The 27,092-nt window shown below is 39.3% G+C and overlaps 1 protein-coding gene across 1 annotated transcript in view; it reads right to left on the bottom strand.

Annotated features, from left to right (window-relative positions):
• The window catches only part of LOC126416252 (ankyrin repeat and IBR domain-containing protein 1-like), a 567,140-nt gene that overhangs the window by 73,527 nt on the left and 466,521 nt on the right, over window positions 1-27,092 (bottom strand). The window contains exon 17 of the mRNA XM_050083876.1: window positions 14,954-15,139. Coding sequence (XP_049939833.1) covers window positions 14,954-15,139 — 186 coding nt within the window. The remainder of the gene's footprint in view (window positions 1-14,953; window positions 15,140-27,092) is intronic.

Genomic DNA, 27,092 nt, shown 5'->3' with positions numbered 1-27,092 from the left:
GCAACCATCAAATCAACTTGAATATTTAAACACTGCTGAATAGCTTGCTAAAATGATTATTCACTTTGCTGTTCAGAAGCAATTTCTTGTGGTGCATTTTGGGCTCTGCCCTCATCAGAAATATCTGCCATCAAAGAATGCATAGTCGTATCCCCAAATGTAATTAACATACACATACAATAAATTTTGCAAAAGGTGTTACATAAAGTACAGGAGTAGACATACAAAAATAAGAACAAAGTCTTTATAAGGAGCATGGTGTCACATACCAGAACTTAATTGATAGCAGGACAGCCTTGAAAAGCTTAACTGATATCATTTGCCACCAGCTGCTGTACAGGTATGGGACAGTGGCATTGTATTGTGCCCATGGAAATAGTTGAAAACCTTAAATTAAAAATATAAATAACACAGGAAAAATCTAAGTATAAATCTAAAAATACGAAAAGGAAAGGATATATACAACAGTGCATACAGTATACAAGACACAATAAACAGCTTCACAAAAAACAGCTGACAGAAGCTGCCACCATGTGACAAGACTGAGTTGAGAAATATCATAATTTAGGCAATATTAGTAATAAGTGATAAAATACAAACTACATGTCATTCACTATTCATATAAAAAAATAAGGCAAAACAATTAATCTGATGACAAAATATGACTACAAAGCTTGACTGAATAGACACATACCTTACATTTTGTATTTATATGAATAGTGCATTATGAGCAGTTGGTATTTTACAATTTACTACTAATGTCATGCAAATTACATCATTTCTCAACTCAGTCTTGTCACCTGGTGGCAGCTCCTATCATCATCTATATTTTTTGTAAAGCTGTTTATTGTATCCTGTATACTGTACACATTTTTGTGTCTTCTTCTCTCATTTAGTTCACACTTAAATATGTTTCTTTTATTTTTATATTTTTGATTTAAGGTTGTTCATCTATTTCCATGGGTACAATACAGTGCCATTGTCTACACATGCACATCACCTGGCAGCATGTGTTGTCAGTTAAGTTTTGTAACACTGGGCTGTTGTCAGTTAAGTTCTGGTACTGATGGGTGATGCACATGACTCCATACCCTGTACAAAGACTTTGTTCCTGTTTTGGTATGCCTACTGATGTGCATCATGTAACACCTTTTGTAAAATCTATTCTGAGTAAAGTGTTGTTAAGTACATTTGTGGTTACGACTTTGTATCCTTCCCTGGCTGATATTTCTGGAGATGGACAGAGTCACTCCTGAGCTGCAAAGTGAATAATTATTTTAGCAACCTATTCAGCAGTGGATAAAATTACAGTTTCTGCTGAAGTGTGGTTTCCTCTACTACAACAAAAGAAACAAAAATAAGTTTCAGGTTAAATTTGTCTTTTTCTCTGCAGTTCAGAATGGAGTTATGTACTCATATGAAAAAAATCTCCAATACAAACCAAGAAATTGGCAGACCATAACAATTTAAAAGAAAATTAAAAACATGCATCATTCACCAATTCTACAAATTACCTGATTACCTACATTTAAGGATTGAAGATCCTGTTAGGTTAAGAGTGTTAGCTACATATTGTAAATGAGAAAGCAGTAGCTGTTTTCAAAGTACAGATTTCTTGCTGGTTAACTAGATTTCATTTATCTAGTATTACACATTGTTAGTAATAAATTTCTAGGAGCTACTTCGATGTTGTTAATGTATGCCTTGACTTATGTCACATGCCTGAAGGCTATTGTTCTCGGTGGGATCGATACAACACTTTGAACGAAAGTAGAAAATCAACATGTTAAAAGTATACTTCGGTTATAGCACTGGTAGTGTAAAGGATGAATTTGTTTATTTTGTTATTAAATTCAAGCGTACTCTTTTACGGTACTTGTCAAACTCTAAAAGGTCAACATGTAGCCACATACACAAGTGAGTCACGCCTACTAAGCAGCAACACTACTATCACATAAATCTTACAAACGATCTATGTAACACTGACTTGACTAGTTTCCTTTGCTAAAGGTGAAAATAAATGGGAGTAAAGATACGTTTGCTAGTTTTTGAATTAGGAAAACAAACTGTATTCACTTCACATGTATAGCTGGGGAGAAACAAGCACGGCTCTAAAAGGAACCAATACTGACAGAATTTTTAGGTGTTTATTCACAACCACCAAACGACGTGTTTATTGGTTTTCCATTTCCATTCCAAACAGATTATTTAAATATAATGGTAATGAAGAAGCATAAATTTACAAATATGTTGACAGTGGTTTTTCCATCCAGACGATTAAATCTGAATGAATTACTTCTATATTAGGCAAGTACTACTTGCCACTAAATTAGTTGAGTATTGTACAACATGATATCACTAAACAATGACAGCAATCTCAGTCATTAAATGACAATTATTCTGGGAGAAACAATGTCTATCACTGAGGTGAGAAGATATGGTGTTATATATTAGGTAGTTGCATAAGTTAGTAGCATTTTTGTTTTGCACATTGGTATTCTGGTTGCTTCAGGGTTTCTTTATCGATTGTTGTTTTTTATTTGTAGTTCACTGTTGCTATTTGAGTTTACAAATTGCCATTTTGTCATTTGGAGATAGTGATTAGATCTGTGCATGCTAGGATATAGAGTGCTGAGTGGGGAGAGCTGAACATTTCCAACATATTCTTCTGTTTGAGTTCAGTTGAGTGGTAACAGCAGTGGAGATGGCACAAACATTTGCACCACATGTGAAGATAATGCCACTGGACAGAGCACAGCAGGAAAATGGTGGTCTTGTTCTAAGAAGGATCACTTTGACATTAGTGACTCTCCATGTTCAGGAAGACCTTCAGAGTTTGATGAAGATCATTTAAACACATTAATTCACAATGGTCCACATCAGTGTACTTGAGAGCTGACAAATGTGATGACCTGTGATCATTCCATGGGGAATGTTCAAAAACTGTATGGGTATGCACTCCGTCTTCAGGCCACAAGTGGCCCAATGGGACCATCTGGCCACCGTGTCATCCTCAGCTTAGAATGCAGATAGGAAGGGCATGTGGTCAGCACATCACTCTCCTGGTCGTTATGATGGTTTTCTTTGACCAGAGCTGCTACTATTCAGTTGAGTAACTCCTCAATTGGCATCACAAGGCTGAGTGACACCGGGGGGTGTATGGGTACTGTATGCTATAAGCCAACATCACAAAAATCAACAGGTGGCTACATGTGATCTGTGCTTGCTTGTCATCAATTGGCTCATGACAAAAACACCAACCATTCCTATCCTCTATCGTTACTGGTGACAAGAAATAGTGTCTTTATGCTAACATAAAGAAAAGAGAGGAATAGTTGAGCTAAAACTGTGCAGCTGCTCCTGGTACAAAGACCTATGTTCATCCACGAAAACCAATGTTATGCATCTGGTGGAACAGCGATGGTGTGCTGTAGTACAAATTGCTTCCCCAAAGTGTAACCATCACTGCTGACATTTACTGTCAACAACTGAAATGTCTTGCAGATGCAATCCTAGAACAATGACCAAGAAGACTGTGTGAAGTGATGCTACTCCATGATAATGTCTGCCAGCTTTCTGCTAGACTGACAAAAAACACTGTACAGGAGTTGGGTTGGGAAGTCAGTCTGCACCTACCTTGTTCACCTGACCTTGTGCCCTCATATTTTAACCTTTTCCACACTCTCTTGAGCGACCTTCAAGAAACTTGCATTCCGGATGAAAATGCACTCTGAACATGGCTCAATGAGATCTTTGGCTCGAAACCAATAGTGAAGGAGAATATATTACGGATAATTAAAGTCTCTGTTATGTGTATCTGTTGTGTTTATTAAACTTGTGGGAAAAATGCTACAAACTTTTGCATCCATCTAATAGATTCATTCATTCATACAAAGAAAATGAGTTGAAGGGAAAGATAAATTACTGAGAACACAGATCAAGAGAAACACATGGAAAGATTTGAAATGGCACATTCACGTGCAGTGATTATTTTGTCTCTGTCTACTTCCTACGCAACAAGTGGTCTTCAGGAATTATTACCTCTATCTCATGTTAACAGTTTTCAGTTCTGTGCATTAAGAATTTTACATTGTACAGATGATTAACGATTAAGATCTCAACCACCAACATTTTCCATACTGAGGTGATTGGTCCACTTGGAGCTGCAATGGGGAGCTAACAACCACCAACTTCCCCAGCCCTGACAAGACACAGCCTCCTCATATGTAATCTTAAACTCATCTGCTAATAAATAATGACACACAAGTGTATTGTTATGTTGGGCATATGTAATAACATTTGGAAAAACAGCAGAAGAAGGAAAGAAGGAAGATTTGTGTTTCATATCCCATGGATAATGAGGTCATTAGGGATGGGGCACAATCTCACTTTTTACAACGGTGGGGAGGAAAACTGGCCAATTTTTTTATTTTATTTTATTTTTTTTTATTTTCATTTTTTTAAGAAAGTATCCTAGGATTTACCTTAATCAATTTTGAAAAATTTAAATATGAATGACTGGATAGGCATTTGAACCTCTACTCTTACTGAAGGCATCCAGCTCCATATCACTGTCCTCAACAGAAGAACAGCGTACCGTATTTACTGGAATCTAAGCCGCACTCGAATCTAAGCCGCACTCGAATCTAAGCCGCACCTGAAAAATGAGACTCGAAATCAAGGAAAAAAATTTTCCCGATTCTAAGCCGCACCTGAAATTTGAGACTCGAAATTCAAGGGGAGATAATAGTTTTAGGCCACACCTCCAAATCGAAACAAAGTTGGTCCATTATAATACGAGACACAATTTAGGTTGAATGAATGACGATACAGCTACAGTAGTTTGGTTCGAGTCGTAAGCTTAGCAGTTAAGCTTTACCAGGTAGCCAATGCTATGCGTCAGGCGCTCCGTCCGTATTTATATGGGTACCCTTCCTTTTTCACGTGCTTCGTCTGGTTTGAATTGATTGCTTATTTTTCTTTGATCTGATAAGTGCCGTTATGTGTTTACATCACTCTAAGCTGAAAATGCATTACTGTACTGTGTCATGCATTGTCTGTCGCATTCTGATAATGAGTGTTTACGGCCTGTCGCTGCTCACGGCATGGCTTGCTCTTGTGCGCGGTTACTTACACTGCTGCTTTCTTTGATAATGATCAACAAGAACCAAATAATAGACTGCATATGATGGAAGACGTTCTGAACGAGAGTTTAGCGAACATTTTTCTCCGTTTGAAAATCTTTGCAGACGCCTCTTTAGTACATTATATTCTGCACAGAAATTAGAGTCATCTTAGATTTAAAAATCTAGTCAATTGCCGTGCTTCATTTCTGACTGTATCACTATTAGGCATAAGAATAATACGAATATAAACATGACATGATATGTGTATTTTTCCACGTTTACTGTTGTCTCGCTATAGTTTCGTAGTTTATTAGGCAGACAGGATTTAAATGAGACAGCAGCAAACACGAAAGAATACATGGCAAAATGTTTATATTCGTATTATTCTTATGGTGAAGAGAATACTGCATGTGATTCACAATTCATAAAAGTTCCTAGTAGCAAATATCTCTTCTCACAGGTAGGAAAAAATTCAGGACATAGAGTGTCCCATATTGACAAACATCCCAAACAGTCTTGCCAGTCAGATTATCGTAGTACATTGAAATGCTGCTAGAAGATGAACAATACGAAGTTTCTATTTACTTCGTTGGATAATGTATGAAAGTGCAGTGGTCAAAACTCGGGGAGGAGAAAAAAGCCCGTTTTCCACCTTTTTTCTTAAAATTTATTTACTGACGAAGAGGTTTTGGCACCAGTATTTATCTTTGTGCCTGCAAAACATGCCTGTTGTAGTGCTACATATATTCGATGGCAGAAGTTAGTTGTGGCGGCACCTACCAACATTTTTCAGAACTTCCGCTTACTGTGCACTCGATTCTAAGCCGCAGGCAGTTTTTTGGATTACAAAAACCGGAAAAAAAGTGTGGCTTAGATTCGAGTAAATACGGTAAGGAATCATCCCAAAATTACCTTAGATGATTTAGGAAGACCACAAAAAAAACATAAATCAGATTGGCTGGAGTGGTCCTTCAACCCAGAGCTTCCTTGTAGCTCACTGGCCTGGTGCAAGTCTTTCAATTGGACGCCACTTTGGTGACTTGCATGGTGCTAACCTGCCCCATTTATCCAACTGGGGAATGGGGACCTACGGTTTAATGCTCATTATTTACAACTGCACCCTCTAACACTTATGAATACACAGTTCGTAATTAGTGTAACTTAATTCACAGGAAAAAAACTTCACACCCTAACGTAGATTTCTACAAGGGCTGCTGAATTTTATCACACAGAAAATAAAATGTTCTGTGTTTTAACCACTTTACACATAAACTGAATATACACAATTACACAGATATCATTACAGCACTACAGAAGTGGTATTAAAGCTGTCAGATAAAATGTCAAAGAGTCTAAATGTGTGTGTAAGTTCTTCATAGAAACTCTTCCTCTGTTGTTGATGAGTAACTCTGTTTCCTTTTGCATTAGTATGTGTGCCAGTTTGTTTGTCTCAAATAGATGTCAGAGTTGTGATCAAATTACAGCTTTTGGTAAGTTTACTACTCAAGTGCAAATCTGAATAGAGGGTGGGGAGTCATCAAGTTCTCAGGATGCATGCACAAAAATGAAAACTGCACACTCCATATTCTGTTACTCTTAAGAAACAACCTATTTTGATGCCACCCACTACCCTATATATTACGTCATCTGCATTATATTCCGTATCTTTACTATCTTGTGTCACTGTGTACAGGTTTTTTAATTATATTTCGTTTTCATTGCTAAACCAATACTGCAGACATATCTAGCACTTCTTAAATTTTAATTTTTTACTTTGAATGCTATTCTACAGCACAATAGGGTTTTTGGTTACATAACTAAGCACAAAGCAGACAGCAAGTGAAACTGTGAGAAAATTCAGACAATTTATGAAAGAAGTTCTAGTCAATTAAACTCCTGTAGCAGTTTGTCCAGTTTATTAACTCACTCTTCACAATGAAGATATTGTTATTAAATTACACTTTATAATGTAGTGCTTGGACAATGTACACATACTCTAGAGTTCTGAAGAAGAATTTGTTCAAACACTAGCAATGTTCTCAGACTTGTTTATGAACCTGTCCATGACTCAATGCCTGAATTATTTGGTGAGCTGTTACCATTACTCCTTAAATTATTTATATTTTATCAGGGACTTTCCATTACCATACTCTGTACTAGTGACATTCATATGTACCAAGAACTGTATTGATGCACTAGATGTTTCAACAGTCAGGAAAATACACTACTGGCCATTAAAATTGCTACACCAAGAAGATGAATTGCTACAGATGCAAAATTTAACTGACAGGAAGAAGATGCTGTGATATGCAAATGATTAGCTATTCAGAACATTCACACAAAGTTGGTGCTGGTGGCGACACCTACAATGTGCTGACATGAGGAAAGTTTGCAACCGATTTCTCATACACAAACAGCAGTTGGCCAGCGTTGCCTGGTGAAACGTTGTTGTGATGCCACATGTAAGGAGGAGAAATGCATGTCATCACATTTCCGACTTTGATAAAGGTCGGATTGTAGTCTATCGCGATTGCGGTTTATCGTATCGTGACATTGCCGCTCGCATTGCTCGATATCCAATGACTGTTAGCAGAATATGGAATCGGTGGGTTCAGGAGCATAAAATGGAACACCGTGCTGGATCCCAACGACCTCGTATCACTAGCAGTCAAGATGACATGCATCTTATCTGCATGGCTGTAACAGATCGTGCAGCCATGTCTTGATCCCTGAGTCAACAGATGGGGACGTTTGCAAGACAACAACCATCTGCACGAACAGTTTGACAACATTTGCAGCAGCATGGACTATCAGCTCGGAGACCATTGCTGCAGTTACCCTTGATGCTGCATCACAGACAGGAGCATCTGTGATGGTGTACTCAACGACGAACCTGGGTGCACGAATGGCAAAACGTCATTTTTTCAGATGAATCCAGGTTCCGTTTACAGCATCTTGATGGTCGTATGTTTGGCGATATCTCGGTGAACGCACATTGGAAGCGTGTATTCGTCATCGCCATACTGGCGTATCACCTGGCATGATGGTATGGGGTGCCATTGGTTACATGTCTTGGTCTCCTCTTGTTCGCATTGATGGCACTTTGAACAGTGGACATTACATTTCAGATATGTTACGACCCATGACTCTACCCTTCATTCGATTCCTGTGAAACCCTACCTTTCAGCAGGATAATGCACGACCGCATGTTGCAGGTCCTGTACGGGCCTTTCTGGATACAGAAAATGTTCGACTGCTGCCCTGGCCAGCACATTCTCCAGATCTCTCACCAACTGAAAACGTCTGGTCAATGGTGGCCGAACAACTGGCTCGTCACAATACGCCAGTCACTACTCTTGATGAACTGTGGTATCGTGTTGAAGCTGCATGGGCAGCTGTACCTGTACATGCCATTCAAGCTCTGTTTGACTCAATGCCCAGGTGTATCAAGGCCGTTATTACGGCCAGAGGTGGTTGTTCTGGGTACTGATTTCTCAGGATCTATGCACCCAAACTGCATGAAAATGTAATCACATGTCAGTTCTAGTATAATATATTTGTCCAATGAATACCCGTTTATCATCTGCATTTCTTCTTGGTGTACCAATTTTAATGGCCAGTAGTGTAAATAAATGTATTCTGCCCAGAAGGCGACTGTTACGTTAGGTATCCTAGCTTTTTCTTTATAGGTTCTTCAACACTGGGACAACTATTAATTCACACAAGCATTTCATATAATACTGATAAACTGAACTGTGATTCTAGGTCATAATGAAAAATAACTTGGTCACATGCCTGTATATTTTTATGATCCTATTCAGTGTAGTCTGCACAGTTATCTCTTAGTATAAGTATCAAAAATTGTCAAGGAAAATACCTTCACTGACAAGTATCATTGCTTGTTATGTATGTTATTCAATTTATTGAATGAGAGGGAAAACTAACAATGGTTTTGAAGGAGAAAGTGACAGAATATGATACCAGGATGATAAAGCCTAGTAAGTAAACACTGTGCAAAAAAAGGAATTTATTTATTTTATTTCATGTTGTGTGTTTTTTTTTTTTTTTTTTTTTTTTTTTTTGGGGGGGGGGGGGGGGGGGGATGGGTGGAGGGGATGTGTGGACATGCTATCAAGTGAAGAGGGAAACTCACCCAGAGAAGAAAAAGAGAAGTACTCACAAGGACTATTGCATTGGTGACAGCAATAAATTTGCTACTGAGTAGGTCTGTGCTACGTATAGTATACAGTATTAGAAACTATTAACTCTACTGAAAGTTTACAATATTTTATATTTATACTGTAATTAAAAACCAACAAAGAAGACACCAGGAAATGTTATCTAACCCTACGAGTGTCCTGGATGTGTTAACATGCACCACCGCTACTGTCCCCAAGTGCTCTGGACATTTTTACATGGACCTTTTGTCCTCCCATCAGCTGCTCTAGGCATGTACATGTGCACTCCGTTTCCACACCCTTTGTGCTCCCTACATGTTAACGCATCTGCCTGCTTATGTCTCTGTGTGCTCCGGATGAGTAAACGCACAAGGCACTTAGCACCCACATAGAGAAGCCAAGTAGCTGAATTTCTGCCCTGAGCGCTCAGCAGCTTTCCATCATTCGGCCTTTGTGGACTTGCTGCTGTAATCTTATTCACGTTGCTGATTTCACCTTCCTTTTTGTCTGAGAAAATGGCACATTACTGTGGTTGAACAGAGGAAGAAATCTTGAAAATAGTGAAAGGTAATTATACTTGGTGCTTGGCATCACAGGATAAAACAAACTGAAGTAGAGTATCAGATGCCTCCATATAAAGACCACTGCAAAAGTGTTGCTAGAGAGACTAGCAGGCAAACTGATATCATTACATGTAGTTGTCATGAATTCTAAAGGTTTAAATAAACAAAAGGTCTCAGTGGAAACTAAAATAATCAATCCATTTGGTTACTTAGCGATTACATCTTTTGGTACATAACAACAAACAGGTTTCGATTAAAGGTGAGTATCCCACACAAGGTATTATAAGTATTAATGTGTGCAATACCACAGTATTCTTTTCTGACAAGACATAAAATGCTGTCGAAAGAGATACATAGACACACACACACACACACACACACACACACACACACACACACACACACACACAAACATCTACATCTCAATAGATAAAAGGCTTTCATTGCAAAAAAAAAAAAAAAAACTCATTTCAATGTTTTGAATTGTTTTTTAAATACAAAGGATATTAAAACCACATGACTGCCATTGCAAATGGGCAGAACACTGGCAGAAATGCAAAAAACACTCCCATGGATATGAGAACCAGTATCCTGAGAACAGTGATCATATGACTTTGCATTCCATTTTTTAAATAAAATTTCAATTTGTTAGTTTCATTTCATACACAGCAATAAATGACATAAAATAAACCATACGAAAAGTCTACACAATGAGTTTTTACATCTTTAAAAATCTTGAAATATCATGTAATGCTTTATTTTATTGGATGCAGTACAGTAACTAAGAAGAGTAATGGAAAGAAATTCATTCTTTTAAGATATCATTGCAGTAGTTACTCAGAGATGAAGAAGCTTGCACAGGGCAGAGTAGCATGGAGAGCTGGATCAAACCAGTCTCTGGACTGAAGATCACAACAACAAGATATCATACTGTAAGATTTTAAAGCATCAAATGGTTTTCTTAAAACCAGATTGCGTGTGTTTCATAGTGGCTGGAATGTTCACTCCTCTGTGGCTCTGACAATTTGTGTAACCCACCTGTAGATATAAAACCATTGTCTCAAACAAGGTGATGATTTTTGAATTGTTAGCTACATTTCATACATGACAATAAATGTCCTAAAATGAACCATATGTAAAGTCTATGTAATATATTTTTACCTCACAAAAGTCTTAAAATTTTGTGCAGTCTTTTATTTAACCAGATGCAGGTCAGCAATTTGGATAATAATGAAAAGAAAGATGTCATACTGTAACATGTCAAATTTTTTTGCCAAATAGTTTTCTTAGAGTGAAGTGATAAGTATTTCATTAGTGGCCTGCCACTCACCTGTGTCACTGACAATTCATGAATTAAATCAACAAATGAGGAGTGAAAAAGTTATTACTGTGGTTCCCAATGACTGACGATGTATTAGAGAACTATCACTAATAGATTCACCCTTTCCTCGAGTTACTACAGTTATGAATATGTGTGGGGCAGCAGATTTATGGAAGAGTAACTATGAAAGAATTCTAAGTTACTGAGATGAATCCTATGTGATGCATTGCTTTTGTCATAGGCTTCTACCATCCTACTAAAAATTCCAGGAAAGGTACAATTCTTAGGCACAAAACAGTATTGACACACCTGTGTGTTTGTCTATGGAGTGTTTCATCTCCAGAGGAGTTTTAAAGTGAGAAACTTAAGTTCTTTTTTCCCTTTCTTTTTTGAGTCTTCGGTGTTCTAACTGGTTTCATGAAACCTACCACAAATTCTTCTCCTGTGTCAACCTCTTCATCTCACAGTAGCACGGGCAACCTATGCCCTCAATTATTTTCTGGATGTATTCCATCCTCTGACTTCCTCTACAGTTTTTACCCTCTAAAGCTCGTTCTAGTACCATGGAAGTTATCCTGTGACATATTAACAGATGTCCTGCTACCCTGTCCTTCTTCTTGTTGGTTTTTTCCATATATTCCTTTCCTTGCCAATCTTCCCATATTTCCCAGCATTTTCCAAGTGTACCTCCTCCTCTTATGATTCTTGAACAGTGTTCACTATAACTGTTTACAATAACTCTCTTTCTCTGCCCTACCTTGCTATTCATAACAAATCCTACTCTGGTTATACCATTTTCTGCTGCTGTTGATATTACCCTCATTTTCTGCTGCTGTTGATATTACCCTGTAATTGCCTGACCAGGAACCCTTGTCTTATTTCCATTTCACTTCACTGACCCCCACTATATCTAGACTGAACCTTAGTATTTCCCTTTTCCGATTTCCTAGTTTTCCTATCACATTCAAATTTCTGAGATTCCATGCCCTGACTCATAGAACATTGTGCTTTCATTGGTTATTCAGTCTTTTTCTCAAGGTCACCTTCCCCTTGACAGTCATCTCCTGGAAATCTGAATGGTGGACCAGTCTGGAATCTTTTGCCACTGGAGATATCACCATGACACTTCTTCAATTATTGTTGTATGTCCTGTGAATACACATTATGTGTCTTCAAAGCAGTGGCTTCCATTGCTTCCTGCATCCTCATGCCCCTGATCATTGTTGATTCTTCTGCTTTTAGGGGCAGTTTCCCACCCCAAGGGCAAGAGAGTGCCCTGAGCCTGTGTTCGCTCCTGCAAACTCTTTGACAAAGCTGTTTGCTGAATGTGGGTGACTACTTATGCCAGAAGTCATTGGCCACCATTGCTGATGATTTTTATTCAAAATTTAAATGGTGGCAGGATTGGAACCCAGTACCAAAAAGACACTACCCCTAGACTATGCGTACTCAAGTAGATAGTCTTTCTTTCCTTTAAAATGTATTTTTCTGTACTCAAGTAGATAGTCTTTCTCTCCTTTAAAATGCATTTTTCTGTTCTTTCTGCATCCACGGCATCAGGGCAACCTGTAATATTTATTGTTAATAGAGTAACTGTATTTATTTCTTACTGATGGGGGCTGGGGGAAGACAAAACTTGTAACAGCAGCTAAAGTCGTCATGCCCAGCACTCCAGGAATATGCAGCACAGGGGAGATAGACCATGTGGTAAATCCAGTATTTAGGTAGTGGTCAGAACATGGTCTCCCAGGCGATGACAAAGCTATGCTCTCCATGGAGTGTAGCAAACCCGTTTGTAGCAGTAAAAGGGTTAAAATATGCGAAGCTAGATGAGGGAGAATGTGCAAAGGAACAGAAATATTTGTGAAGAGGACATATTAAATTAGATTTTAACCAAGGGATTTGGCGATGGACTTCTACTCAGAAGGACAGGAGTTTGATTCCCCATCTGTCCATGGGGTAGGTAAATGGAAAAAGGAGGTGGGTGGGGACGGAAGAGCACAGTAAAGCATAGTAAAGGGTGACTAAGGTCTATGAGGAAGAGGCTGCAGGAGAACAAGACAGGAATGTGACACTGGTGAGCTCATAATCCTCTTGGCCTCAGTCTCTTTTAGCCCCTGTCCAACACCCAACCCACCCCTGTCTCTCTTCTCATGGCTCTCCCCTACCCCCACCTTCTCACTTCACTCATTCCACACTTACAGAGTCTTCTTCATGGCCCCTGTTCTAGCTCCCACTTCCATTAACTTCACTGTGTGCCACATGTAACTCCCCACGCCCGCACCAGGTCCAGCTCACTAGTATCACATTTCCAGCCTGTTCCCTTCCTACCTTTCCCTTTCATATCCTTATCCCGGTTGAGCTATAATGCGAGGTACCATGTAATCAACCAGGATAACACCGTCTGAAAGCTTAGCGACATTTTCAGTCCTGTTTATGGGCTACTGACTGCTCAATTCCTCCGCTTTATGGAGAGTTTTCTTGTTTAATCCTTCCAGTATTTATATGTGATGTAGTTTCACAACAAAGGAATTTGACAGTTATATGGTTAATTTCATGTGGAGTATAAAATTAAGTGTTTTCAAGTAAAGTGTTCACAAATTTCAAACTGTGGAAATTAATAACTTTAGGAGTAAAGGAGACCATTCACCGACAAGCAGAAACATTGAGTTGTAGACAGTCACATACAAAACAGAGATAGAATGCTTGCTGGCTTGTGGCAAATACAGGGATTCCTCTGAAGGAGAGCAAGTTTTCTTTCTCTTTTTCATGTGTGCTTGTTGACAATTCTTCTGCTTTTTAGGAAATGGTCTCCTTTACTCCCAAAGTATTTACATTCTACCAGAACTTTCTTACAAAAAAATTTAATAACTATGATTATCAGTAAAATTACAGAGATTTTCCAGCAACATTTCTGCAGTCTCATTTATTGTAAATGCATAAATTAAAAAGAGATACTCAGTTTCATTAATTGGATGTCTTCTCTGAGAGTAGGTCCTTTGTGTATCTTTTTATTGTGTGTCGCTGTTTTCCTTTCCTGTTTGCAGTATATGCAACCTCATTTTTCGAAAATAGACAGAAAAAAACATTTAAATAGCAATGACCATCTTCAGGTCTGTGTCATAACTCATCCTAAAATAAAAAAGGCATAATGGTATCATCACAAAATATATACAAAATCAGTATATCTATACCACACATATTTAAAATATGATGTAAACTACGCCACAGTTCTGGCAGTCATACTGCCTCTATTGCTACTGGCCACAACCAGCAGCGATAGAGGCCGCATGACTCTACCAGAGCTGTGGCTTGCTATGCTATCCTGATTTAGTGTATATTTTGTGGCAATTCCACTATGCCTTTATTATTTTAGAACAAGTTAAAAAACAGATCTGAAGATGGTGATTGTTGACTGAAACTGGTAGTCTAATGACCAAAGGTTTTGTGATCATTGGCAGAAATAAAAGAAACTCATTCTGCACTTCCTGGATCACTGTTTAGACCCACAACTATGTTGCAACTTGTGAAAAACATTTAACTGTTGGTTGAGAGCATTTTCTATTCGTGAAATACAAGGGCACGACATCTGTAATTAGGACACTGCTTCTATTTTGACATATAATTTTTATAGATAGAAAATTGACAGTAATAAAAGCAATTCTTGTACAAGTGGCTAGGTTTTCAGTACCAACACTAAAATAATGATAAGGTAGTTCTTTTGAATTAAAGAATTAAATTTCATTTCAGTAACAATATACACACCTGTTTCACTGCTGGCGTCTAGTCGTTGGCCAGCTAAACTACGAAGAAAATTGTCGACAGCAACATCAACGTCAATATCCATATCTTGGTCATTTTCAGTTTCCTGCACAGAGTCCTGCTGCTGTTCACGATCACAAAGAGATAATTCAATTGCAAGTTCTAACTGATGTTGATCTTCACGATTCCCTGGAATAAAATAATACATTTTGGTGGATCAATTTAAACTAACATGTAACACTACAGTAGTTTCAGTATTTGATTACTATTGTATGTCATCCGGATACAAATCATGCAATGCAATGCAATGATTTCATACTGTCATTATACACTGACATAAGTGAAAATTGCAACACCAATGATAATTGTGGCTGAAATGAAATTTATATCAAGCAAGACACATAAGACAATACAAAAATGATTAGAAATACAGATCTATCCATGATCTCTGTCTTTGAGAATTTAGTATAGGGTGGAGCCCTCAGGCTCTGCAATTAGAGCCTCAAAGTATCCTGTAATGGAATCAAAGAAGGCCTAGTACTGAAAAATCTTCTTCCCCATAATTTGTATGTGAGTTCACAAACCATCAAAAATGTTTCTTACAAGAGAGTGACAAAAAAGTTTCAACGAACTATACTCCAAGTGTGTTTGGTGTGGAACATATCACACAAAAGTGCAGACTAGGAAGTAGTACTATTCATAGTTCTTCAAGGAAGGCTTGCAAATTTTTCACCATTATGGCTTGGCATTGCCTTGCTTAAGTATTGTTTATTGTTACTGTTTCACACTGTAATAACTCTATGCTGTCTAGTAAAACTAATTTAGATAGAATTCTGCCAAGATAAGCCATTCATGTTAAGTAAAGCTATGTGGACTCTTTCTGAGAAAGCCTCTGCAAGAGTTAATGTAGCTACTCTTTGTGTATTCATTCCCATGGAATATGTGAAACTGGTGCACATGCTAATCTTATAACCTGGTGTAAGCAATGTGGTGATGCTACTAAGCTCAGTGATGGTGACTTGTATGCATATTATAGCATGAGGGAGGGGCATGCTACAGGCTTAATAACTACCCTCATGAAGCAGCTGTTCAGACTACCCTAAGTGCCTACGGGTCAAGATAACATACTGTATGCAGTGGCCTACCAGATCAAGAAGGCAGGTGCTGATAGGTGTGAATATTACTGAACCATCAGTTTAATACATCATTGTCGCAAAATACAGGGTGTCCACAATGAGGCTCTGACATTTTAATATCCTATATCTTTCTCATTTCAGATGGTGGACCTGTGAATCCTGAAGGGGCAGACAGAGCAACTCAACAAGTTTGTGGTGTGCAAATTTGATATACCAAGTGGCCATAGTGGAGCTGCAATCAATTGTTTTAGCAAAATGGAGGATATGAAGGATCATGCACAAGTGGTCTGGTGGTAAGCATAGACAAAATCTGAGACCCAAGTGCAAAGAAACTTTTGTCGAGTTTACAACAAAGCGCCCCCGTCGTTCAAGACTATAAAGAAGTGGTGTGATCAGTTTTTGGCTACTGGGAGGGTTACGAAAGGGCATGGTGGTGGTAAGCGTAGGATCAACGAACATCATGTAGAACAAGTGTGGCAGTTATTCGAACAAAGTCCACAGAAGTTAGTGTGACAGACAGCACGAGAACTTTGTATGATACGTTCAACAGTGCACAAAGTGCTTCATCAGCGATTATGTTTGTACGCATATAAAGTGCAGGTTGTGCAAGAAATCAAGCCTGATGATCGACCAAAGCAAGAAAAATTTGCATGTGTCATGTTAGATCGCATTGCCGCGAACGAGACATTTTTATCATGCATGATGTTTACTGACAAGGCAGCCTTTCATGTGTCAGGGGCTGTCAATCATCACAATGTGCGCATCTGGGTGTCCAAAAATCCACATGCACCTTGGGAACATATGTGCGACAGTCCAAAAGTTAATGTGTGGTGTGGTTTGATGATAAATCGCATTGTTGGGCCGTTTTTCTTTCAGGAGCCGACTGTGGATGGAGCCATCTACCTGGACATGTTGGAACAATTTACTGTGCCACAGGTAACAGACCTGCAGCCAAATGTGATGTTTCAACAGGACGGTGCACCACCCCATCGGGGTCTTGATGCCCGAAAATTTTAAAATGACACATTCCCGCAATGATGGATTGGCCGTGGATGTCCAATTCCTTGGCCGCCACGTTTGCCCGACATAACCCCCCTCGATTTTTTCTTGTGGGGTTATGTGAAAGACCAGGTATATGCTACACCAGTAAAGGACCTGCAAGACTTGAAACAGTGCATAAGAATTGTCATCAACTCTGTCACAGAACAGATTCTCCACAATACATGGCACGAAATAGATTATAGATTTGATATTCTTCACGCTACCCATGGCACCCATGTTCAAGGGTACTGAACTGTCCATCTGTGTATGAAAACTTGATGAACTGCCGTATGATTTCCCTGTATTTGTTTGTCAATAAATTGTGTTTCCTCTCAGATTTTATGAGTTCAAATGTTGGAGTCTCATTGTGGACACCCTGTACTTACCCATATTATCTACTGAAGACTTGAACAGCATGAGGTAGGGGCAGTGCTACAGGCTTAATAACCTCCCTCATGAAGCAGTTGTTCAGACTACCCTAAGTACCTAGGGGTCAAGATAACATACTGTATGCAGTGGCCTACCAGATCAAGAAGGCAGGTGCTGATAGGTGTGAATATTACTGAACCATCAGTTTAATACATCATTGTGACAAAATACTTACACAAATTATCTACAGAAGAATTGAACAACTGGTAGACACCAGCCTGTGCGAAGATAACCTAGATTCCAGAGAAATGTAGGAACCTGGTGGCAATACTCACCAGATGAATTGTCTAAGAAAATATATTGAAAAAAGACAAACCTAAATACTGTAGGAGCGAAGGAGACCATTCACTGAAAAGCAGAAGTGTTGAGTTGTTAACAGGAACATACAATGAAGGTGGCATGTGTGTCTGAATTGGGAAAGGGTGACAACAACCTTCTTGGCAACAGTTTGGTGGTGGCCACTCATTCTGGTGGATAGCTGGTTGGTAGTCAAACACAAAAAGTATAGTGTTTGCAGCAGTGTTGGTGTATAGCATGGCTTCTGGCCTCTGATGTGGTAGGATAAGTCTGTGACAGGATGGGAGTAGGAAGAGCTGGGTTGGTGACTGCGTAGATCTTGCACTTGCGTCTTCCACAGGGATATGATCCCTGTAAGAAGGGAGTAGGTTTGGGAGTGGCATAGGAATGGACCAGGATGTTTTGGAGATTGGATGGGCAATGGACGCCACTTTAGGAGAGGTGGGAATGATCTTGGGTAGGATTTCCCTCATTTCAGGGCATGATTAAGGATAATAAAAGCCCTGATGAAGGATGTTGTTCAGTTGCTTATACCCAGTGTGGCATTGGGTGATGAAGAGCACACCCCTTTGTAGCTGGTTCTTTGGGGTGGTGGGAGGATTGGGCGTATGAGGGGATGGATATGGCACAGAAAATCTGTTTGTGGACTAGGTCTGGAGAATAGTGCCTCTCTGTGAAGGCCTTTGTGAGACCTTCAGCATATTGGGCAAGGGATTTCTTGGTACTGCAGATACACTGTTCCCAAGTAACACAGCTGCATGGAAGGGATTTTTTGGTGTGGAATGGATGGCTCCTTTTGAAAATCAGGTATTGGTGGTAGGTGGCATAATGTGGACAGAGGTGTTTGTGGGGCTGTTAGAGAAGAGAAAGTCAATGTCAAGGAAAGTGACACACTGTGTTGAGCAGGACCATGTGGCACAGGTGGGAGAAATGTTGAGGTTGTGAAGGAATAAAGATAGGGTGTCTTGGCCCTGAATCCAGATCATGAACATATCACCAATGAACCTAAACCAGATCAGGTGTTTGAGGTTTTGGGAGGCTAGAAAGGTTTCCTCTAGATGGTCCATAAACAGGTTGGCATAGGAGTGTGCCATATGGGTGTCCATGGCTGTGCCACAGATTTGTTTGTTTGTATACCTTCACTTTTGGAGAAGAAGTAATTGTGTGCTAGGATAAAGTCAGTAAGTTGTATGAAAAATGAAGTAGTGAGTTTGGAGCCTGAAGGACTCTGGGAGAGGTAGTGATCAATAGGTCCATGGGCGTAAGGAAAGTTCACTATAGAGAGGTGGCATCAATAGTGATGAGTAGGGGTCTAAGAAGTAAGGGTGTGGAGATGGTGGTGAGACAGTGAAAAACTGGTTAGCATCTCTGATGTGGGAGACTGGTTTCAGGCAATTAATTGGAGGTGGTGGTCAACAAGAGCAGAAATTCTTTCAGTGGGATCACAATAACCAACTACAATAGCGTGTCAATGACTGTTGGGTTTGTGGATTTTGGGGAGCATGTGGAATGTGTGCGTGTGTGGAATGATGTTGGGGAGAGAAGGGGGATACTCAGGTAGATGTTCTGGGAAGTGGTTAAGGATTTCATTAGGAAGGAGGAGTTGGAAAGTTCACAGAAGCCTTTTGCCAGGTAGTCCCTGTGATTCATCAGAAAAGTTGTGGAGCCTATGTCTGCAGGGAGTATGATTAGGCCAGGATCTGTTTTGAGGTGTATGGCTGTTCTTTCCTCTGCTGAATGGTTAGCATTCTGAGGAAGGGACCTGGGGAAGGATGGTGAGGCCAAGTCGGAGGTAAGGAACTCTCATAACATGACCAGGGGCTGTTTAGGTGAAACAGGGGGAGGTTCGTTGTTGGCTGGGGTGGTATGACATGGCTGAGGCGACGTTGGATGTTGGGATTAGGTTGGCTATGGTTGGCAGGGTTGGTATCAGTGGTAGCAGAGAAGTGTTTCCACTAGGGATCAGGAAAGGAGACTAGTTCTTTGACAAGTGCAACATGGTTAAACATGGAGTATACATGGACAAAAAAAAGAAATTCCTGGATTTTTCCTGGATCTCCTGGTTAAAAACACACTATTTCCCATGTTAAAATACACATCTTCCAAGGTGAAAATACACTTTTTCCATGATAAGCAACAGTGTACTTTCCATTGGAGCTCTAAAAGCATCAATCCTTTGAGTGGTAAAGGTTTTATACACCAGTGAGAACTTCCCAGCACTTTAGAAAACAAAACTCGGCAAGGGAGAAAAGGAAACGGCACTTTAGAAAGATCTTTGATGTGCAGCAACATGTACATTGCATACTTTCATATCAAGATATGCTGCATATTTTTTATTATGAAAGTATAAATTTGAGTTCCACCAAACACAGCGCATTAGTTTCTGAAGCATTGAAACAGAGATTGCAATGCACTATTGTAAGCAAAAATTCGAATTCCATTGAACACAGCATGTTAGTCTGCAAAGCACTGAAATAAGAGATTGCAATGTGCTACTGTAAGCCAATCATAGCTCATGTCAAGTGATCTCATGAGCCAATCACATCAGATATTTGGAGCATAGGACACATGATGTATTCAGCCGATACCAACATCACTTAAGTAGCATGAGCACACAAATAGGAAAAGTTAATAGCTTAAATTAATGTACATACAGTAGCTAGAAGAAAAGCCAAGCTTTCAGATATAATACAGCTCTTTAAGATTAATAACCCACAAGAAAAGTTAAGCTTTCACATATAACATTGGTATTTTTAGCTTGTGTTGCACTTTAAGATACATCACACAAATGTGCCAGTAAAATTTTAAACAATGACAATGTCTGGTCTTATGGGCTCAAAATTATTCTATGTGGTTGGTCCTTAAAGTTTTCAAGTGTTAAATGAAAGTGAAACACTCTGTGATTTAAGAGATTCATTGCACATTCTCACATGTTACATAGTTCATCTTGCTTAAAAGAATAGTTCCTTCTAAAATAACACTTTTCAAAGAACCATTTGCAGTTCTTTCCCGTGGCCTCTTAGACATGGGTTCGTTTCAGCAGTTGCCATGGAACACCAGAAAACAGGCGTTACTGCGCATGGGCAGCTACGATGATGCAGGAAGCCCGTATGTTCGTACACACATAGCATTAAGATATCTTACATGATGTCATAAAAGAAATAGGACATCAGAGGATGCTCCAAGACCACAGGAATTTCATAAGCCATACTAAAATGTGTAATTCAGCTTAAAGGACGCATTCATGTGTCCATATTCACAGTGCAGTAGGCCCCGCCTGATATTAAGCTTTACAATGCACCTTTTGGGATGCAAATTTTCTCGGAATACCAGTACTGTATTGTCTCATGTTGGATCCTTTATTATGGCATAATGCCATATGTGCCAGAAGGTAAAAATATGCACTTGAATAGTGTGGAATGAAATACTTCATTTCTTATAAATTGACTGCATCTGCAGAAAAGATTAATAAAAGCCACATTTATTTAGCAAACTGACAAAAATAACTTCATTGTTGTGCAAGGCAATTAATGCTTGACTGTCAAAAAGGCAGAAATAAAACAGAGTCAGAAAACTGAAACTATTAACAGCCTTCTGTTATTATGTGAATGTTTTTTACTTCACTTGATAGCTCCTGATCACAAAAATTCGTTTTGTTTTCATTTGATATGTGAATTGTAAATGAAGAGGAAATAAGACATCAGGAAACAGCAAAATCACTAAACGTAAACATGGGTCAATATCCCCCTCCCCACTAAAATCCAGACTGCTCTGCACACGCACAAGTCTGGCAGCTTGGGGGCACCAGAAAAATGTTTCTGTGTAGCTTGAATGCTTCTTGCTACTACTGCAGCCACACTTCAAGTAGTCACAAGTGAGAGAAGGCACCGCTCATAAACAACTCAACTGTGCATGTGCACGAGCCTGCTGGCAACTGCTCAAAATGAACTTTATGTAAACAGTTGTGACGTCACACTCATCAGAAGCAGTTTGCTGTTATGAAGTATTCCATAGTCTTCATCCTAAAGTATTTGACACATTTTGCTGTTTATCAGCTCTTGTTGTTGTTGTTGTTGTGGTCTTCAGTCCTGAGACTGGTTTGATGCAGCTCTCCATGCTAATCTATCCTGTGCAAGCTCCTTCATCTCCCAGTACCTACTGCAACCTACATCCTTCTGAATCTGCATAGTGTATTCATCTCTTGGTCTCCCTCTACGATTTTTACCCTCCACGCTGCCCTCCAATGCTAAATTTGTGATACCTTGATGCTTCAGGACATGTCCTACCAACCGATCCCTTCTTCTAGTCAAGTTGTGCCACAAACTTCTCTTCTCCCCAATCCTATTCAATACCTCCTCATTAGTTACGTGATCTACCCGCCTAATCTTCAACATTCTTCTGTAGCACCACATTTTGAAAGCTTCTATTCTCTTCTTGTCCAAACTATTTATTGTCCATGTTTCACTTCCATACATGGCTACACTCCATACAAGTACTTTCAGAAATGACTTCCTGACACTTAAATCTATACTCGATGTTAAAAAATTTCTCTTCTTCAGAAACGCTTTCCTTGCCATTGCCAGTCTACATTTTATATCCTCTCTACTTTGACCAACATCAGTTATTTTGCTCCCCAAATAGCAAAACTACTTTACTACTTCAAGTGTCTCATTTCCTAATCTAATTCCCTCAGCATCACGCGGCTTAATTTGACTACATTCCATTATCCTTGTTTTCTTTTGTTGATGTTCATCTTATATCCTCCTTTCAAGACACTGTCCATTCCATTCAACTGCTGTTCAAAGTCCTTTGCTGTCTCTGACAGAATTACAATGTCATCGGCGAACCTCAAAGTTTTTACTTCTTCTCCATGGATTTTAATACCTACTCCAAATTTTTCTTTTGTTTCCTTTACTGCTTGCTCAATATACAGATTGAATAACATCGGGGAGAGGCTACAACCCTGTCTCACTCCCTTCCCAACCACTGCTTCCCTTTCATGTCCCTCGACTCTTATAACTGCCATCTCATTTCTGTACAAATTGTAAATAGCGTTTCGCTCCCTGTATTTTACCCCTGCCACCTTTAGAATTTGAAAGAGAGTATTCCAGTCAACATTGTCAAAAGCTTTCTCTAAGTCTACAAATGCTAGAAAAGTAGGTTTGCCTTTCCTTAATCTTTCTTCTAAGATAAGTCGTAAAGTCAGTATTGCCTCACGTGTTCCAATATTTCTGTGGAATCCAAACTGATCTTCACTGAGGTCAGCTTCTACCAGTTTTTCCATTCGTCTGTAAATAATTCGGATTAGTATTTTGCAGCCGTGACTTATTAAACTGATAGTTCGGTAATTTTCACATCTGTCAACACCTGCTTTCTTTGGGATTCGAATTATTATATTTTTCTTGAAGTCTGAGACGATTTCGCCTGTCTCATACATCTTGCTCACCAGATGGTAGAGTTTAGTCAGCACTGGCTCTCCCAAGGCCGTCAGTAGTTCTAATGGAATGTTGTCTACTCCCATAGCCTTGTCTTGCTCTGTCAACCTCTTCACGCAGTATCATGTCTCCCATTTCATCTTCATCTACATCCTCTTCCATTTCAATAATAATGTCCTCAAGTACATCGCCCTTGTATAGACCCTCTATATACTCCTTCCACCTTTCTGCTTTCCCCTCTTTGCTTAGAACTGGGTTTCCATCTGAGCTCTTGATATTCATACAAGTGGTTCTCTTTTCTCCAAAGGTCTCTTTAATTTTCCTGTAGGCTGTATCTATCTTACCCCTAGTGAGATAAGCCTCTACATCCTTACATTTGTCCTCTAGCCATGCCTGCTTAGCCATTTTGCACTTCCTGTCGATCTCATTTTTGAGACGTTTGTATTCCTTTTCACCTGCTTCATTTACTGCATTTTTATATTTTCTCCTTTCATCAATTAAATTCAATTTTTCTTCTGTTACCCAAGGATTTCTACTAGCCCTCGTCTTTTTACCTACTTGATCCTCTGCTGCCTTCACGACTTCATCCCTCAGAGCTACCCACTTGTCTTCTACTGTATTTCTTTCCCCCATTCCTGTAAATTGTTCCCTTATGCTCTCCCTGAAACTCTGTACAACCGCTGGTTTAGTCAGTTTATCCAGGTCCCATCTACTTAAATTCCCACCTTTTTGCAATTTCTTCAGTTTTAATCTACAGTTCATAGCCAATAGATTGTGGTCATAGTCCACATCTGCCCCTGGAATGTCCTACAATTTAAAACCTAGTTCCTAAATCTCTGTCTTACCATTACATAATCTATCTGATACCTTTCAGTATCTCCAGGATTCTTCCATGTATACAACCTTCTTTTATGATTCTTGAACCAAGTGTTAGCTATGATTAAGTTATGCTCTGTGCAAAAATCTACCAGACAGCTTCCTCTTTCATTTCTTAGCCCCAATCCATATTCACCTAATATGTTTCTCTCCCTTTTCCTACTGTCGAATTCCAGTCACCCATGACTATTAAATTTTCGTCTCCCTTCACTACCTGAATAATTTCTTTTATCTCATCATACATTTCTTCAATTTCTTCGTCATCTGCAGAGCTAGTTGGCATATAAACTTGTACTACTGTAGTAGGCGTGGGCTTCGTGTCTATCTTGGCCACAATAATGCGTTCACTATGCTGTTTGTAGTAGCTTACCTGCACTCCTATTTTTTTATTCATTATTAAACCTACTCCTGCATTACCCCTATTTGATTTTGTATTTATAACCCTGTATTAACCTGACCAGAAGTCTTGTTCCTCCTGCCCCCGAACTTCACTAATTCCCACTATATCTAACTTTAACCTATCCATTTCCCTTTTTAAATTTTCTAACCTACCTGCCCGATTACGGGATCTGACATTCCACACTCCGATCCGTAGAATGCCAGTTTTCTTTCTCCTGTCAGTTTTCTTTCTCCTGATAGCGGCGTCCTCTTGAGTAGTCCCCGCCCAGAGATCCGAATGGGGGACTATTTTACCTCCGGAATACTTTACCCAAGAGGATGCCATCATCATTTAACCATATTATTATATAACATTATTATATAACATTACCATGTTATTATCAGCTCTTACCAGTCAAAATTACAAAAATTTAACCAAAGACCAAAAACAATGAAAAATTCCTGGAATTGTAGAAAATTCCTGGTTTTTTTGTGGTTTTCTCCCAGATAAAAAAATTCCCAGTTGTCCTGGAGTGTGTACACCCTGTTAAAATTAGGTACAGGCCTGAGGGTGAGGCTTTGGATAGGATTTAAACTCCTTTTGAGATTGAGAGTTTTGGTAGAAAGGTTAGTAACAGTGTTTTGGGTTTGTTTGGGTTCTGGATTTTTTGGAATATTGGTGAGAATTTTTGGAGGATACAGTAAATTGAAGAAGTCAGCTAGGCAGGGCCTGAGTGCTATGAGGGGTTGGTGAGGTTCACCATGGTAGCAACAGTGGTGCTACAATGCAGGAGTAGGACGTCTGTAGGTTAGACAATTTATGGAGACAGTGTCTGTAATGCTCTTCCACGTGCTGGATTCCAAGGGTTTCACTTCTGAAGATGTGGTGTATGTAGTAATAGAATCTTTCAGAGGGAGCAGAGGTGGTTCTGGGATGCCTGTGTCATGGAGAGGTGTTTCTGCAGTACCATGTTTGTGAGGGATAGGGACTGGAGGAATCCGAAAATATAAAGTTCGTTACAAAAAAAAGGATGGGAATTTTTATGGTTATGCCACTGTGTGTGTGTGGGGGGGGGGGGGGGGGAGGGGGGGGGGAATCCATAGCTTAGTTAGCATTTAAGGGACTGGGAAAGGGATATTTTTCTGAACTGATGCAGATAGATGAAGCAGCACTTCTGGGGGGTAGGGATGGTGCAAGGGAAATGGTAAAATGAGTCCAGAAATGGATGACTGAAAGTGTTGGGTGGTTGTAAGGTGAGGTGATAGCAGAGCATAAGTTTGGGGATGGAAAAAATGGGAGAAATAGTGCTGAGGGCAATGGGATAGTTTTGTGATGTGAGAATATTTGACTCCATATAAGTCCACGTAAGGAAAAAACACACTGGATGCAGTGAATAACTTTATTAAAAAGATAAGCAAACCACTGGATGAGAGGAGTAAAATTGCAGGTATCTTTTATGATCTCAAAAAAGCCTTTAACTCCATGAACCACAATTTGCTTATCTACAATTCAGAAAAATACGAGACTAAGGACAATGCTCTAAATTGGCTAACATCATACTTACACAACAGAAAACAAAGGGTAATTATCACCTCAGATGCAGTGAATTATTATTCTAAATGGAGTACAATATCACAAGGTGTGCCTCAATGCTCCATTTTGGGACCAGTCCTGTTCCTTTCCTACATAAATGACTTAATCATAAGTATAAATTCCCCATTAGTTCTGTTTGCAGATGATGCTTGTGTTTTAATTGAATATGACAATGCAGAAAAAATTCCGAGCTCCATCACAAGCACACTGGATACCTTAGAAAACTGGTTCCAGTTAAAAGGATTCAAACTGAACATTGCAGAAACCCATACGGTATATTTCAAAACCAAACATTCAAAATGTCTGAAACTTAAAACACACCATAACAATCCATCTATGAAAGAAGTTCCTGCAGCAGGAGATCCTGGGTTCGGGTCCTGGTCATGGCACACATTTTCAACTGTCCCCGTTGATGTATATCAATGCCTGTATGCAGCTAAGGGTATTCGTTTCATTGTATTGATTTAATTGTAATTTCATAAAAAAAATTAGATACCAGAGAATTCAACAATGTAGGAAAAGGTAGATTGCTACTCACTCTGAAGCTAACATGGTAATTTGCAGACAGTTCATTGGAGCTGGCAGTCATATGTGCATGAGGTGTGCTTGCTTGTGTGAATGAATGCCATGTGTTTATCTTTTTCTGACAAAGGTTGAGGCCCAAAACTTATGTCTATGTGCCTTTTAATTAATGGTAATTAGCAGTCTGTCTTTTCCTACACTGTTGAATTCCTACCTGGAGTTTCTGTTGGTAGATACAAGAGAAATCATCTTAAAGATGGTTGATATCATGCCAAAGAAAATACATTTCTGTTTTAGAGAATGAGTGAACAGACTATCCAACACACTTACTATGACATTCAGTGTGTGTTTGAGACTGGATCAGTGGTTATTTGTAAGACTCCCCATAAAAGTCTCCATCATGAGAACATTTGGAGTTGGCTGATCCCACACTA

This window comes from Schistocerca serialis, chromosome 8 (assembly GCF_023864345.2).
Source record: "Schistocerca serialis cubense isolate TAMUIC-IGC-003099 chromosome 8, iqSchSeri2.2, whole genome shotgun sequence".
In the NCBI taxonomy this organism is placed as follows: domain Eukaryota; kingdom Metazoa; phylum Arthropoda; class Insecta; order Orthoptera; family Acrididae; genus Schistocerca; species Schistocerca serialis.
This window is presented reverse-complemented; position numbering and strand designations above follow the sequence as displayed.